This window comes from Maniola hyperantus, chromosome 18 (assembly GCF_902806685.2).
Source record: "Maniola hyperantus chromosome 18, iAphHyp1.2, whole genome shotgun sequence".
NCBI lineage: Eukaryota > Metazoa > Arthropoda > Insecta > Lepidoptera > Nymphalidae > Maniola > Maniola hyperantus.
Window position 1 is genome coordinate 2,051,179 of NC_048553.1, and position 21,892 is coordinate 2,073,070.

General features: G+C 34.7%; 3 protein-coding genes across 6 annotated transcripts; 1 reads left to right on the forward strand and 2 right to left on the reverse strand.

Moving 5' to 3' along the window:
- Positions 1 to 785: 785 nt before the first annotated feature.
- Positions 786 to 10,588, reverse strand: Mocs2B (Molybdenum cofactor synthesis 2B). Its single transcript, XM_034978261.2, has 6 exons — positions 10,448 to 10,588; positions 9,509 to 9,624; positions 5,691 to 5,866; positions 4,393 to 4,644; positions 2,746 to 2,975; positions 786 to 1,498 (listed from the first exon to the last, which is right to left on the reverse strand). The coding sequence occupies exons 1-6, from the start codon at positions 10,574 to 10,576 to the stop codon at positions 1,391 to 1,393; spliced, it is 1,011 nt and encodes a 336-aa protein (XP_034834152.1). The 5' UTR covers positions 10,577 to 10,588; the 3' UTR covers positions 786 to 1,390.
- Mocs2A (Molybdenum cofactor synthesis 2A) lies at positions 10,584 to 12,858 on the reverse strand. 4 transcript variants are annotated; one of them, XM_034978269.2, is made up of 2 exons: positions 12,689 to 12,858; positions 10,584 to 11,004 (listed from the first exon to the last, which is right to left on the reverse strand). In XM_034978269.2, exon 2 carries the CDS (start codon positions 10,994 to 10,996, stop codon positions 10,730 to 10,732), a length of 267 nt encoding a protein of 88 aa, XP_034834160.1. In that variant the 5' UTR covers positions 10,997 to 11,004; positions 12,689 to 12,858; the 3' UTR covers positions 10,584 to 10,729. The 4 variants fall into 4 exon arrangements, with proteins under 4 accessions (XP_034834160.1, XP_069360732.1, XP_069360731.1 ...); XM_069504631.1 differs by having other exon boundaries at positions 12,776 to 12,796; XM_069504630.1 differs by lacking the exon at positions 12,689 to 12,858 and adding an exon at positions 12,597 to 12,617.
- Positions 12,859 to 13,632: 774 nt separating this feature from the next.
- Positions 13,633 to 21,245, forward strand: LOC117990796 (putative leucine-rich repeat-containing protein DDB_G0290503). The gene is made up of 2 exons (XM_034978288.2): positions 13,633 to 14,366; positions 15,479 to 21,245. Exons 1-2 carry the CDS (start codon positions 13,979 to 13,981, stop codon positions 20,755 to 20,757), a joined length of 5,667 nt encoding a protein of 1,888 aa, XP_034834179.1. The 5' UTR covers positions 13,633 to 13,978; the 3' UTR covers positions 20,758 to 21,245.
- The last annotated feature ends 647 nt before the right edge of the window (positions 21,246 to 21,892 follow it).

Genomic DNA, 21,892 nt, shown 5'->3' on the forward strand with positions numbered 1-21,892 from the left:
CGGACGCTCCGTTTGCGCCCAGTTCGATGGCAAACGGAGCGTCCGTGACACGTGGTGGTGTGCGAGAGCTGCGCTTGAGTGAGTGAACCTACAGCCAGCCGCTAGTATGAAGCTTCCCCTCTGGTCTATATATCGTGTGCTTATAGTTCCTCTCGCTCAAGCGGAGGTACTTGTGAAATGTTATTCCTTCTATTTTACGTTCGCTTCGGCTGTTGTAGCCTAGTATACCGCAACTCACCAATACAAAAAACCTTCAAAAACAACAAAACAAATTGTTTCTTTAAAATTCTTAAGGCAACATAACCTCACTTCACGTTGTTTGTCAAAATCTCACTTGACAAACAAAAAAAGTGGCCACGGTGATAAGGACAAAAATAATCATTTTGTCATGTTCTAATAAGAGCTTAAATGCATATAGCTATCTCGCTCTAGCAGTGAGAGTCACAATGGGGCTACTTCTACAGGTATTTATTATGAGATGTATATCCATTATACATTTGAAAAAACATAACCTGCAGATATAACTGCAGTTTATGTCAGTTCTAAGCTGGGCTAGGCTAGCCGCTAGATGGTTCTAAAAGACACCCAACAAATCTATTGTAGGTTGATGCCACAGCAAAACAATTTGATTGTATTTAGTTGATCGTGTGATAAAAACGCTTTGTAAATAAAATAAAATATAGATTTTATAAGGTTTATTTTAGTTTCATTTCATGCCTATATATACATATCTAACTTACATAAGCTGTACAAGTACTTAAAATTAAAACAGTATTTAGATTCGTAGGCAATAGGGACTGTAGTCATAAAATGATGTGATTTTTGTATACTTAGCAATAGTTTATGGAGCTAGAATTCATTATTAAAGAGAAATAATTAAAAAAAACATGTTTTTTATTTATTTTTAACATGAACGTCACGCTGTACGGAGGGTGAATAATGACGTCACAATGTATAAACGACAAATATTTTTCAATTTTTTAACATAAAAATAGAGTTAATTTCTGCGGGAAAATATTCTTTAATATTATGTTAAATATTGAAAAATATTCCGTACAGCGTGATGTTAATAAATTCATTATATTAAAAGTAACGAAAAATCTATTTTTCTTTAAATTATTCTCTTTAACAATGATATCTAGCCCCATAAACTACCGCTATACAAAACATCACATCATTTTATTACTAGTCTAAGACCCTTTTTTTTTTAACGAGCAGGCGGGTCATCTGATGTTAAGTGATTACCGCCGTCCATGAACATTTGCAGCACCAGAGGAACCGCCGATGCGTTGACGGCCTTTTAGGAATTTGTTGGTCCGCCCCTTGAATAACCCCATGTTACTACTGTTATTACCCATGTTATTACTGTGTTCAAGCCATTTTATCATGTTTATTGTTGTTTCTCCAGCAACTCGATCCTCTTAGTTATATCTTCTGCTGTGAACGTGTACTCCGCAGCCGCCTCTTGGTCGTCGTCCGTTTCTACTTTCTTGTTTTTCTGAAAAACAAAACAGACAAATCGTTAGTAGGTACTTTCTTAATAAATTGTAAGGCCAAGTTGTATAATTATGTTAATATTAAATTCAAACTAAATATTTGCACACTGTCGGTGACAGTCGATTGTGTAAGGGACTGTTGTGTTATTGTCAACTTGTTATGCCCACAATTTTGCAAATAAAACATTTATTTATTTATTTATTTATTTAAAGAGTTTTCTGGTTTATGTGTAATAAAAAAAAAAAAAAAAAATAGACCGCTTACATGTATACAGGGTGTAACCAGAACGCTGGCAAAAACGAAGACAGGTGATAGTACTGATGATTACTGATATAATACCACAAAAAAAAAACGCGAAAGGGAACCTATATTTTGTAAAATTTCACGATAATACATTGCAAATAAAACATCTGACCGACACTAGATGTCAACGAACGTTGCGTAAGTAGGCCACTCGGAGTCAATGCCGCGTCGTAGGTGGGGCATTGACCCGAGTTTTGCACGCTATATACATTGCGGGTTTGAAAAATACAAATAAATCATTAAAACTACAAAATGAGGCAAATGGTTATTGGTATTGAATAGTGTTTAGGTAGTATAACAACAACGCTATACCTACTACCTAAGTACCCCGGTGCGGGGTAGCGCGATAGTGGCGCGGGGCGTCCCCCCGCCTTATACCCCGATTGCCATCTCGACCTGAAGCGTACTATACATGTTGTGGCTGTGTTGGAATAACCTACCGCCAACATCCTTGTCCATAAAAAAACCGGCCAAGTGCGAGTCAGGCTCGCGCAATGAGGGTTCCGTACTACAGTCGTATTTTTTCGACATTTTGCACGATAATTCAAAAACTATGATGCATAAAAATAAATAAAAATCTGTTTTAGAATGTACAGGTGAAGACCTTTCATATGATACCCCACTTGATATAGTCACTCACTTCGAAAGTTGAAAATACTAATTATTAATTCATGACCACAATTTAATTTTTTTTGTGTGATCTAACCCTAAATTCACGGTTTTCAGATTTTTCCCCAAATGTCAGCTATAAGATCTACCTACCTGCCAAATTTCATGATTCTAGGTCAACGGGAAGTACCCTGTAGGTTTCTTTACAGACAGACGGACAGACAGACAGACAGACAACAAAGTGATCCTATAAGGGTTCCGTTTTTCCTTTTGAGGTACGGAACCCTAAAAGCATTAAAAATTATATTGATACGACAAGAAATGGACGAAACTTACCCAAAACATGGAGTATTCAGGTGAAATTGATTGCAAATAGGCGATTTTGTCCTCCATTTCCTTCAGTCGCCGGTATATGTCGGGAGCAACGGGCCCAGTGTTGAGAAACGATTCTATCGCTAGCACTCTTTCGGCTATCGAGGATGGGAGATTGTGAGTGTTCTCTTCTTTGATGTAAGGATGGTTTCTGGACACGGTCTGTGGGCCCCATTCGTTGTATACCCTGCGAACTGTGTTTCTTTCGTAAGCTTTTAGTTCTAAGTTCTTACGCACGACAATTTTAGACTTGCCTTTACACAAGTTTAAAAAATCTATTAAAAGTATGCTCTTAAAAAAAGTATATTATACAGTGGAAGACTATGTAAATGATAAGAAGCTTGGATTTGACTCGCTCCAGCAATGCACGGGGCTGCAATTGCTTGTACAGTATGGTATAATAATATTGTAAATTGACGGCTTGAAAAGAGCAACCGCCGAGTTTCTTGCTGGTTCTTCTCGGTAGGGATGGCATTCCGAACCAGTGGCAAGTTAAACTATAGTAAACGATGCAAAAGCACTTGTAATAAGTCTACTTGAATAAAATAAATTCTATTCTATTCTGTTCGACTTCTCCGTCTAAATTTGCATGTTGTATCCGCGTATAATTTGAATTATATAATTTTGGCAAACAAACAGGGTTTGTTGTGGGCTCTTCTCAGACCTGGGCGCGTTTGGAACCCTTGTAGCTTTAATTTTAAGTACCCATTAATACCACTATATCATCTTACAAATTAACAATTTTGACCATCAGTAAAGCGTAACATTTTACCTGTTCTGAATAAATAATTTGAGTTTGAAATAGCTATAACAATCAAAATGTAATACTCGCAAAACAGGTATTTGTTGGAAACATGATACGTAATGCATATGTAATATTTACACATATTTTCACGGCTCAATGTCTTTAGAAAGCAACTGTATAAACACAAATATAAAGTGCCAACTGAATTTTGCGAACTGTACCTACATATTTGGCTTATTCTGACCTTGAACATTCAAATATGGTTCCAAAAGAATTTTTAGATTTGACATTACCTACATTGTGTAAAAAACCGGCCAACTGCGAATTAGACTCGCGCACTGAGGGTAACGTACTACAATTCGACATTTTGCACGATAAACCAAAAACTGCTAACTACATCTCGTTCAAACCAATTTTCGGTGGAAGTTTGCATGGTAATGTAGGTATCATATGAAAGGTCTTCACCTGTACATTCTAAAACAGATTTTTATTTATTTTTATGCATCATAGTTTTTGAATTATCGTGCAAAATGTCAAAAAATACAACTGTAGTACGGAACCCTCATTGCGCGAGCCTGACTCGCACTTGGCCGGGTTTTTTTTAATTTAAGGCGGCCAGTTTAAATTTTTTATTATTTGCTGTTATAGCGGCAATATAAATACTCATTCTATGAAAATTTCAACTCGCTACTTATTACGGTTCACGAGATACAGCCCGCTGACAGACAGACATACGGACGGGCAGCTGAGACTTATAGGCTCTATCTAAAGACCAAGATAACAGAATCTTATCTAAACTCAACTCAAGTGAACTCATAGTCAAGCACAAACCTGAAAAGTGAAACTTCATCGAAAATTCGACTTACTTTTCAAATGTCCCTTAGAATCGCTCCGCCTAACAAACTGCGTTCTCACTCTAGCACAAGTCTCCATATCTTCCGTCTCATTCTCGCCTTTAGACGGAATGAAGTCTTGTATGTTACTTATATTGATTTGCTCTCTCTTTCTCTCAATGAAATTCTGTATTCTTTTATCTAGTTCTTCATTTGAGACATTAATTTGCACTAAATTCTTGTCTATGGGACTTTCTGGTATTTTTGTGTGTTCCATCGATAGACCTGAAAGGTGAGATAGATTTAAGGTATCCGGTTCGAAGGACCAAAAAATATGAACAAAAAAAAAAATACAACAGATAAAATGTTTATTTGTATCACAACAATGTTTTCTAATAACTACGAAATAAATTTGCATAGGAGCTAGGCTAATACAAAGAAAAGGTTTCAGTGGCCATCGCACCTGTTTTTATCGATTAAGTAGATCTATACATCACCCACTATGCAGGTTAACGTCAGAGTTCTTTTTACCTGACGCTGCTGATATAACATTTTAAAGGATCTAGACAACAAGTAAAACAACCAAAAATTAGAAACACTGCGTTTATATGATAATCAAGTATATTCAGATCATTTTATATCAATGTACTTTAAACTTCATTTTTTTATTTTCTATTCTATATTTAACAACCTGTTTATAAGTGGACGTTCTATGTCCCTAATTAATTAATAATTATTATTTATTTTTTATTCTTTTTTGCATCTTGCTTGCATTGCAATATGGCTACATAATATATATTATACTTATGTTAATATATATAAAAATATGCCTAAAATAAATCGAATTTACTTAAAAATTAAGTACCTATAAAATATACTACTTTGATCTAACCAACAACCTTTTTTAAAATTACTAAAGAAAATAACAATATAGTTAATTATACAGATTATAAAAGTCAACAATTGTACAAAATAAAACATGCACAAGAAATAAAAATTGATTTTATAAATATATGAAAAGCAAGCAAACGAGGCGTCGGGTCACCTAATAAATAAGTGATTACCGCCACCTACATATAAACATATGCAGCACTAGAGGAACTAAACCAAGATTTTTACTTCCCGCTTCTACCTTACTGGCCAGTGTAACTTAAACCATCCTAATACAACTATCCTTCCTACTGAGATGTCTTCTCTGACTGGACAATAAGGAATTCTAGCTCAGTCGATATTTTCCCTCCCGCTTTTACCAATACTGGCCAGTGTAACTTAAACCTGCCCATTACAAGAGCCCTTCCCATTACAAGGTCTACTGCTACTGGACCACGCACATTCCTTGTTCTCCTTCCACACCGGCTGCTGGTCCTCGTAGACCTCCTTCTTCCATATCGGCACGCTAGCTTTCAGCTGGTCTATGCAATAGGATACCGCTTCTAACGAGTCCACTCTATGGGGACTGCTGACTGCTATCACGACTGATGCCTCTTTGACTGGGACGCAGCCCAACCTGGAGAAAAGTTGAAAAAAAAACTTAATATTATAAATGTGAAAGTTTAAATGTTTATTACTCCTTCAAGTCACAACGACTGAACCGATTTGGATGAAACTTGGAAAGGAGATAGCATATCCATTATATAATTAACATATAGGCTGCATTTTATCGTGGAAAATTCAAAAGTTCCTCGAAGAATAACTACACATATAAAAGGAAAAGGTGACTGACTGACTGACTGATCTATCAACGAGTAGCTCAAACTACTGGACGGATCGGGCTGAAATTTGGCATATCTATCTACTATATATATATAGCTATTATGACGTAGGCATCCGCTAAGAAAGGATTTTTAAAATTCAACATAATAGGGGTTTGAAATTTGTGTAGTCCACGCGGACGAAGTCGCGAGATAAGCTAGTAACTACATATAATTATATTCCACATGGATGAACTATAGCTATGTACATATTTAGCTGGGATCACAGTGACTTTATCCCGGACAATGAAAGCCTTCCTATAGGATTTTTAAATAATATAAACCCACGCGGATTTTAGTTATGTGTGTTATGTTTTAAGCAATTAAATATCACTGGTTTTAAGGTGAGAATTGTTTTAAGAGATATCTATGCATGTATCTTGTATCAATACCGAACGCTTCATATAGGTACGTATATAGACTAGCTGACCCGCCCCGGCTTCGATCGGGTGGAATTTAGAAAATAGACGTGGCGGTTGAATTTTTCAAAAATCCTGAAACACGTATTTCTTCATTTGTGACCGAAAGTCTAAATACTAATTTTCATGGAAATAACTTGAAAAATGCCGGACTTTCATCTCCCATTTAACCCACTTAGGGGTAGAATTTCGAAAAATCCTTTCCTAGTGAATATCTACTCTTTACAAAGAACTCATCCTCCAAATTTCATGTCTTTATTGTCTCTAGGACCAGCGGTTTAGGCTATGCGTTGATGTATAAGTCAGTCAGTCAGTCAGGTCTTTGAATCTCTATAGGTAATATAAAAATGAATCACTAAATGTGTTGCTCATCGCAAATCTCGAGAACCGCTGAACCGATTTCGCTAATTCTTTTTATAATATTCCTTGAAGTACGAGGATGGTTCTTACGGAGAGAAAAATTTAATTCAACCTCCCCCTCAATTTTCTAAACTCCACCCGAGCGAAGCCAGGGCGTGTCAGCTAGTTTTATATAATTATACAGATTGGTTAATGCATGACTTCCTGTAGAGTATGTGTAACCTCCAGTGCATGCATACCTACCATTCTCCATTGTGGCTATAATTATACTGTAGTGTATAGTATGTAGTGGAGGATATGCGTGATTCTTTGAAATTACACCAATTTGTACTCCCATCTATACACCTACATAATTGAGTGTAGAAATATATGTCTGACAAATCCATACCTATTAATATTACAAATACGAAAGTGAGTCTGTTTGCCTGTTTGTAACCTTTACAAGGCCCATCCGCAAAACCGATTTTGACGAAATTTGGTACAGAGACAGTTTGCATCCCGGAAACGTATAAAGGCGTCATAAATACGTTTAAATCCTGGAAAATCAAGGGTTCCTATGGGAACCCTTGATGAAAATGGGGGAAAACCTGCATATATCTATGCGGACGAACACACGGAAAGACTTGTTACGGTGTCTAGAAGTATTTGTGTTTTTAATCGAAACGATTAATTAATAAGTAGTGTAGTCTGGTGTAGTCTTTTCAGGACTCCGTACCTACCCGAAGCCCTATCACTAGTCTCCGCAGCTGTCCGTCCGTCCGTCTGTTTGTCAGCGGGCTGTATTTCGTGAATTGTAATAGATAAAGAGTTGAAATTTTCACAGAGTCTATCACTATTGCCGCTATAACAAGCAATTTTTTTTTAAATTCATGTAAATCAAAAATATGATATTTCTTTTACGATGATACGGAACCCTCCGTGTGCGAGTCCGATACCCACTTGACCGATTTTTTTATTATGTAAATTATTACTTCGTAATTGCCATTTTTACATTAAGTATAATACATGTTAATTTATGTAAACAGTAATTCTAACTAACAAGTTTTTGGTAAATGCATATTATAATAAAATAATTATATTAGGTATACCTATCTTATGAAGTTATGACAAAATTTAACAAAAATTCATTATTTGCTTTGCAACATTAGGTATCATAATATCTTTTTAATTTGTTTACTTTACAACAGCGATAAAAGAAAACGACCTCGCGCAAGTAAACATGATGTAAATGTACTTGTATATTCTGAACCTAACTGATAAATATTATAACCACAGTTTAGTAAAAAATACAGTTTGTCAATAAAGACAAATACAGATCGGCTTCTGAAAGTTGTGGCGACGCGGAAATTTTAGAGTATTCACATCCTCTTCTTACTAATGTAATATGAAAAGGACAGACGCAGTTTGACAGTTTTAAATTTAATTTTTCGGTGGTAAAACCCGTGATTTTGCGCACAGTCGCAAGCCTACTGTTTAAATTTGTAGTGTGCACTAAAAATTAGAGTCTTTAAATGTAAAGTTCATGTTCTGTCCCTTTTTAGCATTGTTAACAAGAAAAAGATGCAGATACTCTAAATTTAGTTTAGAGAAAGACAACGGAATCGGTGGCATTATGTAGTTATAATTTTCTATAGATTAATATGATTGAACTATTGAAAGTCAATAGGTCATACATAGTGTAAATAACACTTTTGTTTATTTGTCGATATTTTTGAAATAATGGGACTAACGATTGGTATTAATTGATTGAAATATTTAAAAAATGTTATAATAATTATGTCAATACTAGCTTATTTTCGCGACTTCGTCCGCGTGGACTCATAATTTCAAACCCCTGTTTTACCCCCTTAGGGGTTGAATTTTCAAAAATCCTTTCTTAGCAGATGCCTACGTTATAATAGCTATCTGCATGCCAAATTTCAGCCCGATCCGTCCAGTGGTTTGAGCTGTGCACTGATAGATCAGTCAGTCAGTCACCTATTCCTTATAGATCACTAGTTTGCTCAAGATCAGGCAGAATGATGGGAATATGTAAGAAAACCTAGGCGGGAATTGGAATATAGCTAATTTGAAGAAAACGCGCCAGTGTCATGGGAATCATGCCCATTACCATGTTGTTTACGTAATTATATTTTTTTGGGGTTGAAAAATATATATGTATTGATTGATTCAAATCAGAACTGATTTGACAAACCTTTAAACTTCTAAATTAATCTTCACTAATATGAACTATGTTGGGTATCTCTCTGAGGGACAAAATCCGTAATGAGGAAATCTGTCGGGGAACCAGAGTGACCGACATAGCCCAACGAATTAGCCAGCTGAAGTGGCAGTGGGCAGGCCACGTCTGCCGCAGAACCGATGGCCGATGGGGCAGACGTGTTCTGGAGTGGAGACCGCGTATCAGCAAGCGCAGTGTGGGACGACCTCCAACCCGCTGGACTGACGACCTTAAGACGATAGCGGGAAGTGGGTGGATGAGGAAGGCGGAAGATCGTGTGTGGTGGCGTGCTCTTGGGAAGGGCTATGTCCAGCAGTGGACGCAAACAGGCTGATTGTTTGATTGATTGATTGAATATGAAAGAATCAAATAGTGAACGACTTAAGACACATACATACCGATGGTACATCGCGATGTTATGCAGATCTGGCCACTTGTCTCTGACGTCATCACATATGCTCTGCATGGCCTTCAGCGCCATGGAGTCATACGCCTCGTATTCCAGCCGCACCACCTGTGTTGACAATCATTATTATACTCGACAAAGAACACTGTTTGCATTTACAATGAGGAACTGGTGAACAAAACAGTGTTAGTTCTTTATAGTCATAGTAGCTGATGTCCACGACTTCGTCCGCGTGGATCTTCATTTTTCAAAATCCCCCGGAAACTCTTTGATTTTCCGGGATAAAAGTAGCCTATGTGTTAATCCAGGGTATAATCTATCTCCATTCCAAATTTCAGCCAAATCGGTCCAGTAGTTTTTGCGTGAAAGAGTAACAAATATACATGTACACACTTCGCCTTTATAATATTAGTGTGATTCCTCAATGCTGAAGGTTGTGACTCCTTTCTAATAATCACATGGAAGGAGTTCTCTTGGGATAATAATGTGGTGGGTTCCCAGGTCCTAAAAGAACCAGATTTGGATTCTTGGGTTTTACAGTTATTATCAGATGTTAGTGATAATAACCGGGACCCACGGGTTATTGTGCTCTCTGAGCGAAAATACCAAATTTGGACTGCCAAAGTCGGTCACCCATCCAGTTACTGTCTTGGGCCAACGTTGCTTAACAATTGCAATCGATTGATGTGTTCTCACAACTAGACCACCACACGTCGCCCCAAAACAGTGTTACACTTGCAACATCAGGTGACCCGTGTCTAGCTTTTTTATTTAAAAAACCAAGATGACAAATTTCAAAATGGCTGTTATACAAATTTAAAAAAAAATTTTGTATAATATGTTGTATGGAATACTTCATACGTGAGTCAGACTTATTTTTTATATATGTATACACCTAGCTTTTAAAATAGGTACTAAAAAAATATCTTACCTTTTTGCCATCAAAACTGTCCCTAGTGATTCCAACGAATACTGAAACTGCTCCACATCGGCTGTCCAGAACTAAATCACTCACTTCTTCTACGGACAGTTTATCTGGAGTTAACTTGAGATGATCCATCGCTTAGTTTCTGAACTTTTGATAACCTTATTTTAAACTTCTCAGACCATAGAATACTTTATTATGAAATAACTAGGATTTAGATATTATTTGACAACCCTAGCTTAATTTTTTTAAACCACAGACAACTCTTATTATTTTTAATTAAAATATTTAGCCACCACTCAACGGTGGAATCACAGCAATACTATCACTTTCTCTTATTTCTATATCTCTGTTCTCGGCTAAGACTTCCTCGTTTTTTGCTAGCAAAATATTACTTCTTATTGTTTCTAAATTATAATTATTCGTGATCAAGTTCAGTAGCTGTACATATGAGATTTTTTTTGGTAAATTCAGGGTTGTCTCTTTGACACCAGCTAATTCTCTAGATTGAGCAAAAAATATAAGTTTTACAGGTATGTCATATTCTATTTCCATGTTATGTCCTGAAAGATAAAAAAAACATTATAAGAAAATGGTCATACGTAATAATAATACTTTACAAAAACAAAAAGGAATCAATAGAATATAAATAAGCAAGAAATAGGTGCATATATTTTTATAGGCATAAGCAAAGGGTTACCGACCCTATTATAATATTTTTTTGAAATACAAGAATTAATCTCCTGGATAATGGCAACCCTAATGTAAGCGTCAAATTATTTTTTTAAAAGGTAAGATAAAGGTGAGATAAAAAAAAACTTAACAATAATATTTTATACTTCTAAAGCAAATAGTACTTAAAAACACTTTCAAACTTACAATAACTAAAATAATTTATTATTACGCTGTTGTCAGCTAACTGTAACGAAACCGGTTTTAATAAAGAATTACTAAAACTACTTAACTGTAACACAACATTCGTTCAGTAATTTTACATGCAAACTGGTATATCATGTACTACCACTTTAATGCTGTAATTTGACTATGACATTGCTGATTGCACTGACATACCTAATGATGAGAGTTGAGACAACCAATCAGAAGTGTGTAACAATTTTGATAAGGGTATGTTCGCATTGCATAAAGAAATTAAATAAGCATTATATCGTTATGTACTTAAATCATCATGCTATAAATACATACATGTTTATGGCATTTTGATTTTCTCTACACAGTTATTTTAACAAATAGGTTTTACAACAATAGATTTTTTAATTTTTCTTAAGAAAGTTTGGAATTTTGATGAAGCAAAATAGTACAAATTTAATGTAGCAATGGGGCCGATTCTCTTGTACACAATCTTTAAAACTAAACTAAAAAGGTCTAAATCTGGTGCTATCCTTCTCCGGAAGCAACATTATGAGAGGGATAGCAATAGATTTAGTCGTGTCATTAATACAAATAGAAATAGTTTTTATTTGTTATCATTTTAATTTAGTTATTTTTAATAGTTAATAATTTAGTTTAGAGATTGTGTACAACGGAATTAGCCACAAGTGTTTCAATAGTTGTGTAATAGGCTACTTGACAATTTTTTTAAGTTGGTCTTAAATGGTTAATATTTGTCCTATTATATCAAAAAAAATTAACACTATATTTTTTTGCGCCCTAAAAACCGTAAAACTTTAATTTAAAAAAATATTTTTCTTAGACAGGTGAAAACACTGTCGGCCATGTTTGGCCGATAGATTATCTGTGCTCTGACGTCATGCATTTGTAAACAACAGTATAACCCAGGTTATACCCCAGGTTATACTGTTGTTTACAAATGCATGACGTCAGAGCACAGATAATCTATCGGCCAAACATGGCCGACAGTGTTTTCACCTGTCTAAGAAAAATATTTTTTTAAATTAAAGTTTTACGGTTTTTAGGGCGCAAAAAATATAGTGTTAATTTTTTTGATATAATAGGACAAATATTAACCATTTAAGACCAACTTAAAAAAATTGTCAAGTAGCCTATTGATTTTGTGTGATATTGCAATATAAATAAGTAGGTAAATTAAAAATAAGTTCTATTGTACATTATCGTCATTTTATTGGTATGTATCCATAATAATTAATAATACAAGAATACATTCAACAATATTCACTGAGTCGTATTTTTGTTCAACCTATAAAACAACAAAGGTGGAAAATAGCTATCAAGTGTAATACTTTACCACAATCCTACTCTATGCCTTACCATTTTAAAAAGCTCATATGTTCAAACTAAAAATATGCAGATGAATTAATTTTATTATTAAAAACAATAATAAAGAAAACAAATTACAATTTGTTTTGAATCATGAATTCTATGGCACCATCGTGGGCACCATAGACAAAACATCACCCACAGCCCACAGGCCACATCACCGACCAGAAATAAAACCTAGAAATTTTGATGAGTAGGTACGACATTTTTTTTTAACTGGTTTTACGGCTCTGGGTTAGCTGGGGTTAGCCCATGGTTAGCCTTTTGGAGCCTGACGATATGCTGACGATGTTTAAAATTGACAACCAAACAGAAAAAAATATAAAAATACTCTAAACATGCTCTAAACCTAGACAAAATTATTTATGCCTCATGTTGCCATATTTGAAATAAAGTAATTTTTCTAGAAACTTTACTTTTTTATTTTGAACTAAAAACATGATAAAAAGATAGAGAACTATTAACATGATACAAAATGGATAGAAATCATTACAGTACGTGGCAGAAAATAATGTACATCATCCATTAGAAAGAGATAGAGGTTTTGTAGAACATTGTCTCTGTCATTGAGACCTACAAAAAGTCACATAGGTCGATTAGCATTATTTTCTGCCTCATGTACAATTTGTTTTTAGTACAGTACGCAACAGGTTTAAAATGGATATCGGGGAGGGAACGTCCCGCACACCCGCGCAGCCCCCACGCTAACCCGGTGCTGAAGAGTGCGGATGACGTCCGGATGTGCGGGGTGTTCCCCGCCTCATACCCCGATTGCCATTTTGATCTGTCGCGGACTATAGTAAGTTGCTTCGTGTGTAGAGCGTTTAAATGAGACCATAGTGGACCATAGATAAATAAATTGATGGGACGCTGACGTCCCAACTTTCACCTCACATTTGACATTGACACTGCTGACAGTTAAAAAAATTTAAACGGTTTTTTAAATTGTTAACCGGCGGAGGCTGTGATAATCCTATTTTCTTTTTGGCAACTTGGCAAGATTCCCTCGGGTGCGCCTAGCGCGCATTACATTGCAGTAAAAAGATAAAAATAGATTTTTCAGTGAGTTGCGTGTTCGGACATTTTTGTTTTCAAATGACATACATACTGCGTCGCCTCACTTGTTCAGTTTGCATTTTAGAAATCAAGTGAAAACTGTGAAGTGTGGACTAAAATCAGTTACTGTAAACATTGGACTGATTTTTTTGTGGTGCGCTTTGGTTTAGAAAAATACGCCTATATTTTGTTTCTTGTATGTGTACAGTGTAAACATTGTGTAAAATGGCTCAAGTGGAGCCTATGGACGTTAATAACATCGCCAGTGATTCTGACGATAAGGAGAACTCTTTACAGAACAGCAATGTGTTCCCTAAAACCTCCGGTACAGAGAAAGGGTTTGAGGAACTTGATGACTCTGAATTCAATATGAAGTTAAGGTATTCAATCACTCCAGCCAATTCTCCTATGTCGCGAAGCTACACAGCCAATTATAAAGGAGATTCGGGCCCTAACAGCTTGAATAACACTGTGGTTGTGGACAATAATTTGACCAGGTCACTCAACTCAACAGCAATGAAAACTGATGTACTCAAGTCGCCTAAGCTACCATTGCAGGCTCTACCAACAGGCCTGTACACAAATAGTGACAGAAGATCCTGTGATAGAGAAGGTAATTATAAATTTTACTTGCCCTTTCCAATAATAAAAATTGATCCACACCAAAGAATTGCAAGTTCCACTCCTCGAAAGTGTCCTAGAATCACGAAATTTGGCAGGTAGCAATGTCTTATAGGCCTTATAGCACAAGTGAAGGTAAAACTCTAAAACCATTAATTTATTATTTTATTTTATTGATGAATTAAGATCCATACCATATACAAGAAATAACCATTATTTCTTGTATATGGTATGGAACCATTCGTGTGTGAGTCTGACTCGCACTTGAATGGTTTTTTCACATATTAATAAACGAGCTTATTCCCTCAACTTCGTCCACATGGACTACATAAATTTCAGTCCCCTATTTTACCCTCTTAGGGGTTGGATTTTCAAAAATCCTTTCTTAGCGAATGTCTAAGTCATAATAGCTATCTGCTTGCCAAATTTCAGCCCGATCCAGCCAATAATTTAAGCAGGGCGTTGATAGATCAGTCAGTCAGTCAGTCTTTTACTTTTATATATTCAGACAACATAGGTCTCCTGACTCATACAACCTCATTACAAAATTGCTCGAATTTCACTTTATACATGTACTTATAATAATGTTATTGTTTCATTTCCTCTCAATTGAAGTGAAAAGCAGAGTGAAAAGCAAAACCCATTTTATCCTCAACTTAAATATCTGCCCTCCCCTTGGGCTCAGGTAGATAAATGTCTCAGATATAATTTCTTATCTTAACTCAAAATACCACCTCTTTATCCTCGAATTACTTCTCATCATCATGATCAACCCATCGCCGTTTCACTACTGAGAACGTGTCTCCTCTGAGAATGAGAAGGATTTGGTCATAGTCTACCATGCTGGCCAAGTGTGGATTGGCAGACTTCACACACCTTTGAGAAAATTATGGAGGTACTCTCAGGCATATAGGTTTCCTTACTATATTTTTGTTTACTGTTAAAGCAAATGCAAGTTATAGGTGTGTACCTAGAATTGAGCCCCCATTCTTCCAAATAGAAGACTGATTTCTTAACTCTTAACCAATAGGCTCTCACTGTTTTTCAATAGTGAAATGAATCTGCTTAAAAACCATCTCATTTTACTCTTGATTTTTGTTTTAGGTAATGTAACTGTCACCATCACTGGGACGGACAATGATGACAATATGTCGCTGCCGAGTACATCATCTTCATCTGTTCAAACACCAGAAGCTACCACACCTACTAAAGAGATACCTAAAAGTGATGGGTCACCTATAATGAGAGGCCTGAAAAGTGTATTAAATATCTTCAGATCATCACACAGTCCTGTACCACCACCTGAAGATGATGCTAGCCATGAAAACGAATGCCATGAGGATCCAGCAAAAGATAGCTCTCCAAATTCTTTAGTAATAGCTTCTACACCCCATAGCAGCACAGTAGAATACGTGAACTCCACAAAACAAACCTCAAAAATTGTCCCCATGCATGAAAATCCATATCTCGAGACTCCAGCTAAAGAAACAGCAGTAACAGGTATAATAAACCCTCAATTAGTATCCTCTACACCAATTTCTAACAGCAATATTAAAGACTCAAAAGATTCGTCAAAAAGAAACAGCCCCTTAAAAGAAAGTGTAGTTTTTAATGAAGACTTAGAAAGAGAATTGCAATGGCAAGAGACAGAAGTATTTTTCAAGCATGAAAAAATACCCATACACAAGTTGTTACAATCTAGTCCATTAGATATTGATTCAAGTCCAGAATTATCTGTACAGCATAATGATATGGGCGAAATAAACACTACAGTCGAGTATATGGATGTATCTACTGCAGATGTTTCATATAAATCAGTCTTAGAAGACAAATCTTTGAACAATATTGACACTAAAACAGTTTTCAATGAAATGAGTGGTGTTGACTCTGACAATGAGTTTGTAGATTGTGAGACAACATTTACAAGAAGTAAATCATACATACTTGAAACTGCACCGGAAAATAAAACTTCGCCAGTGGTGTTTCAAACTGATAATATACCTCATGAGGTATGCCTTGAAGAGTTCATTGAACCCAATAATATATCAAACAAAATTAATATTGATGAAATAGTAGCTGATAATAAAACAACAGAATTAATAGGACAATCATTTACCATTGAAACAAATAATTTAACATCTGAAAAACCTCTAGATGACTTCAAAAATCTGCCTGAAGCTTCAGAACTTGCCATGCTGAATGATTTATGTAAACCACCTGTAGAAATTACTAATGAAGCATTCCCAGAGGTCATTCAAACTACTAATGCTGAATTCCCTGTTAAGGACCATATCACCCAAGATGATGTCATTCTTAATGTTAATAATACTATCGGTTCTAGTCCACCTGCAAATAATTCTTGTATCACAAAAATTAATCAATCTGTCTTTGATACTAATAATCTATCTCTTGAAAAGTGTATAGCAAATGATGTTACTTGTTCAAATATTACTGACCATATTCCAAATGAAACTGAACATTCTGTAGCTACAAGCCAATCATACATACAGCAGTCCGTAGAAGAAGCATCAATCATTCAAATCATTAATGATATTAAAGATCTCAAGAATTTCGAAATTGAAATAACTACAAGTGCACAAAATCTATCTACCAATAACATGATTAACGAAGGTGAAGATGCAATAAATTTTGATGATGATGGAAATACAACTAGAATATTATTTAAAATTGATGAACTTTTATTAAATAAAATAAACTTAGCTAATCTTGAAAAGGACATTGTTTCAAGTAATACTGAAACATCAAATGCAGAATTTGAAAAGACATCAGAAATTTCAGATTTAAATGTGTTAAATACCAGTGAAGAATATTTGCAGGATGAAAGTAGAGAAATTAATGATACTGTAGTTATCACAAATAATAAAAAAATAAATGAAGGTATTGAAAACTCGATAGAAATGGATGAAATATCTAAAATGATTAAAGAATTAAATGAACAGACATTAGTTTCTGATAATAATGCAGATGAGTATAGTAAGTTAAATACAACAAGCACTAAAGATAAGGAAGTAATTGAAAAAGTCTATTTACAAAATAACGAAGTTGTTAAGACTTCTGAATATAAAATTAATGTAGACTTAAACATTCATGATTCATTTCACTTACCTAATGAAAAAGAAAACATTTCTGCAGCAGAATCTGAGTTAAATATTGTTAAAGCTAAAAATAATGAAGAACCTATCACAAGTTTAATAAATAATCACCACATGTCATATATACAAAATAATCAATGTATTCAAGATATAACTATGGATAGTTTAGAACCCGATTTGAATTTAATTAATGATCAGCTAACATGTAAAATAAATAAAACAGACACCCATGCTGAGGTAGATTATAAAAGAAGTAAACCAAATTATAGTGACCCCAGATCAGAACTTAATAAAGACAATGATTTGAAAAACCACTCGCCTAACGATATACCGCTTCCAAATGATGATGATATTGAAAAAGATAGTTTGTCAGATCTGTGTTCTATCAAAAATAAAAATTATGTGGTAGTAATATCAGAAGTTGAAAGTGAAAAACCAGCTTGTGTTACAAAGTTTGACAGTAACACTGAAAACACCAAAGAATCTGAAGATAAAACTAACTTACCCAAACCATTCCAATCACTCGATGATCCAAATTTTAATATTTCACACAATGATACTTTTAATCGTGTTCCAGACAAAATTCAAACTAATTTCAATATAGATGTTGAAATGGCTACAGTCAAAAGTTATACTATTCAAGATACAACATTTGCTCAGTTATCGCCTAATCTAACATGTGAGAAAAAAAAAGAATCACAACAAATGCCTTCAAAAACAAGTGAAATGATTAACTTTAACAACACTTTTACTAGTTCAGAAATTGTAAATCAGCCAGATATAAAAGTTGATATTAAATCATCAACTGCTACATTCCCAGATGTTGTTCAAGCATTGAAAAATGTAGAAATAAATGATCTAAAAATCAAAACAGATATTAAAAATGAAACGATACACACACAAGATAATATAAATACAAAAGGTTTTGATGACGAAATCGTGACCTCTGCAAATAACAGCCCGTATGAATCAGTAAGTGGATTGAATTTGAATTTAACTTCCAATGTACCAGCTGATGAGTCGGAAAACCCGCTCGAGTCACAAATTAAAACAACCAATTCTCCTCCGATTTCTCCAAAATTCTCCAGAAAAGGATATAATATTAACTTTGATGAAATTGAGAATCCATTTGCAACAAAAACAAACATAAGAATGTCACCACCACCTAGAACACCAAACAGATCCTTTACACAAGTAAATGATAACCAAAAAAATATAGACATTCAAAGAAGACCAGATAGACTTCAACCTGAGGGAAAGAAACCTGATGCTAATAAAAAGCGATTTAACTCATCTATAGATAGACTGAAAATGAGTGCAAGGAGTAAGACTAAAAAGTCCAGTAATAAAGTAGATACTGTACATACTGAGGAGAGTAAAATAAATGAAAATAAAAATGTGTATAATGTCAACAATCTAGCTTCAAAAGTAGAACATTTTCAAAAAGAGGTTAGTCCTTCTCTAGAAAGTGAGATTGATTATTCTCATACTTCACCACTCACTAAAACTTCGTCAGATTTTGAAAGTCAAACAACTTTGTTTAAATCCAACAAGTATATTATTTCAAGTGAACAAAATTTAAATAATAACCCAGAATCAGAAATCAATGATATGAACTTTGATCCGTTTGCAACAAAATCAAGGATTTGTGTGACACCACCACCAATAAAGTTCAAAGAGCCTTTAAGCGTCAAAAATGATAGTGTAATTGTAACAGATACCACAAATGAAAACAATTTTGAAACAGAACAAACAAATGTATGTACTGATAATAATGAAAATGCAACAATTTTAATTGAAAATAGCGTCCAAAATGAATTGAAAGTTTCGTCTAACACAAGCAACATGACTTCTTCATCAATAAACACTGAAGACAAAGATGTAAGCATTCGTGAACTCAACACCGAAGATGAGGATACAATTGAGGGACCATTCTTTGAGGCTGAAGATTTGGACGACGTTGTCAACATGCCGGAAATCAAAATTGAAAAAGACGCTTTGCAATGTGAAGCTTTACCTGCAACTTCAAACCACGAAGATATAGATAATGGTGAACTTTTCATCGATGCTGAAGCATTCGAATTCTTACTAAATCAGAACAAAAGCAATGTTGTAGCAGACAGTGGCAAAGAAAGTCTGTTCCTTAAATTTGATCCACTCTTTGCTAAAAGAGTTTCGTCGGATGGTGTCCTTGCTGCTTTGAGTTCATTTCAAAAGAGACAAAGTACACCAAAAAAATTATCAAGGTCACCTTTAGTAAAATTAGCAGGAGATGAAAAACTTACGGTGGCTATAGCGGGTCCTTCTAATGTTGCGTCTATGCCTGAAATAAAGAAGGAAGGAATAATAAGTACTGTATCTAAACCCATGATGGTAGTAAACCCTGCTATGGCCAAGCAGCCAGTTGCGACTCCAAGAATATCGCTCTCTCCTAAAACGAATAGACAATCTTTAAATTTCGCATCTCCTGCCATGGTTGTTATCGACAGGTTGCTATCTATGAGTGGTAATACATCCTTACTAGACCAGGGTGTTACGACGGATGCGAGTAGAAACCACGAGGCTAATGTTGTTCTTGTTCAACTTAGAGAACTTTTAGCAGAGAAGGAACTACACGTTCATAGTTTAAAATGTGAAAGTAAAGAATTAATAGAGAGATTGACCACATTAGAGTCACAAGTGAGAATTTTAGAGATTGACGGTGAGGAAAGAGTAAAACAAGTCAATACGTTAAACGAACGTTTAGCTGAGAAGACGAAAATTAATAAGAGCATGGCCAATGTTGTAGAGGAGTATGAGAGAACTATAGCCAGTTTGGTCGCTGAACTGGAGCAAGACAAGAAGCGGAATGCAGAGGAAAGGATGAGGTTAATCAATGAGAGGGACGAGCAAACAGCCCATTTGGCGAGTATGGAGGGATCCTTTAGCGATTTGCATAGCAAGTATGAAAAATGCAAACAAATTATACTGAACATGAAAGCAAACGAAGATCGTTATAAGAAATCGTTCAAAGAATTTGACGAAAATCTGCTCAAAATGCAAAAGAATTACGATTTGCTGAAACAACACGCGACATCGAAATTAAACCATGCCAATCTGGAGCTAGAGAAACTGAACAAAGCGCATGACGCCGAAGTACTAAAACTAACCGCTACTATAAAACGCAAAGATTTGCATATAACGTCTTTAGAAGAATCTCTCACTCAGAAGAGTAAAGCTAATGAAGAACTAGCTGCGATTTGTGATGAACTCATCAATAAAGTTGGATGAATTATACAAACAGTCGTGAAATGAGTAGTCACTTAGATGTAGAGACCCTGTGATCTCGACTGATTCTTGAGCTTGTGCACTTATTTGAAGATAAGTTGCATTAAGTTTGAAATCTACCAGCGAGTTTAAAGTTGTGCCTTCAAAAATTACTGTATAAGCAAGACTGCCGATTGTGATACATTTTCGAATCTTTCCTTATAAATTTCGTAATTATGGACAAACTATTAAAATACACAGACTTATGAAAAAGATTAATGGAGCCGACAGAAATATGTGTTCTTAAGAGTGAATCCTGACCCCTAGTACAAGTTAACACATCACGACAACGTGGATGGTTATCGTGAGCTTCACATTACTATAACGTCAGACAACCATTACATTCCTATTTCCTTGTATAAAGTACCGTAGCCTAGGTTCGAAATTTCGAAAGTTCGACTCTTTTGAATCGAAAGTGTGATTAAAATAAAAATTTAATCACACCGTTTGATTCACAATACACTTTATTTGCACAACCACAAGGAGGATTACATTAAAGAATAAAAACACAGACAGAAGGAAGATACAATACAGATTAGCAATCACTTATGTTATAATATCTATATTTCATAGTGGATGACTTAATCATTTCGGTGGCCCATTTATCTTTATGCAGTTAGTCTGTGCTCAAAGAATGCTCTAGTTTTAAGTGATTTTGTAGTTTATTTCATCATGGTGACATTTTAATATAATGTAATGATTATAGATTAAAAAAAAGCCTTAAAATTACAAGTACATTATGCCGGGCATAATACATTTACAATTACATAATACGTTTGCAAGGTGTTGATTAATAAATAAATAATTAGTATCATATTACAGTTAGAATTTTACTATAAAATAAGTTACATATTTTTGGATAAATTATAATATTATGGTTGACAAAATAATATTTTTGTATATCTTTAAAAATTGTGAAAATGTTATTATTAGATATTAGCTGAAATAATTATTTATAATAATTAAACCTATTAAAATGTGTGACTTATAATTTTTGTTTTTTAACTATAAATATTTTTATATAGTAGCTAGATAATTCCACTTAATACATAATTTTGGATATTTTTGATGCACAAGTGTGTAAAATATCCCATCATGT

Coding starts and splice junctions, on each gene's coding strand:
- Mocs2A (XM_034978269.2), bottom strand. CDS start 10,996: ATGGAAATAGAATATGACATACCTGTAAAACTTATATTTTTTGCTCAA.
- Mocs2B (XM_034978261.2), bottom strand. CDS start 10,576: ATGGATCATCTCAAGTTAACTCCAGATAAACTGTCCGTAGAAGAAGTG. Junction 4,645..5,690: donor GTGGAAGGAGAACAAGGAAT/GTGCGTGGTCCA, acceptor CTCACCTTTCAG/GTCTATCGATGGAACACACA. Junction 2,976..4,392: donor TTCTAAGGGACATTTGAAAA/GTAAGTCGAATT, acceptor AAAGAAACACAG/TTCGCAGGGTATACAACGAA.
- LOC117990796 (XM_034978288.2), top strand. CDS start 13,979: ATGGCTCAAGTGGAGCCTATGGACGTTAATAACATCGCCAGTGATTCT. Junction 14,367..15,478: donor AAGATCCTGTGATAGAGAAG/GTAATTATAAAT, acceptor TTTTTGTTTTAG/GTAATGTAACTGTCACCATC.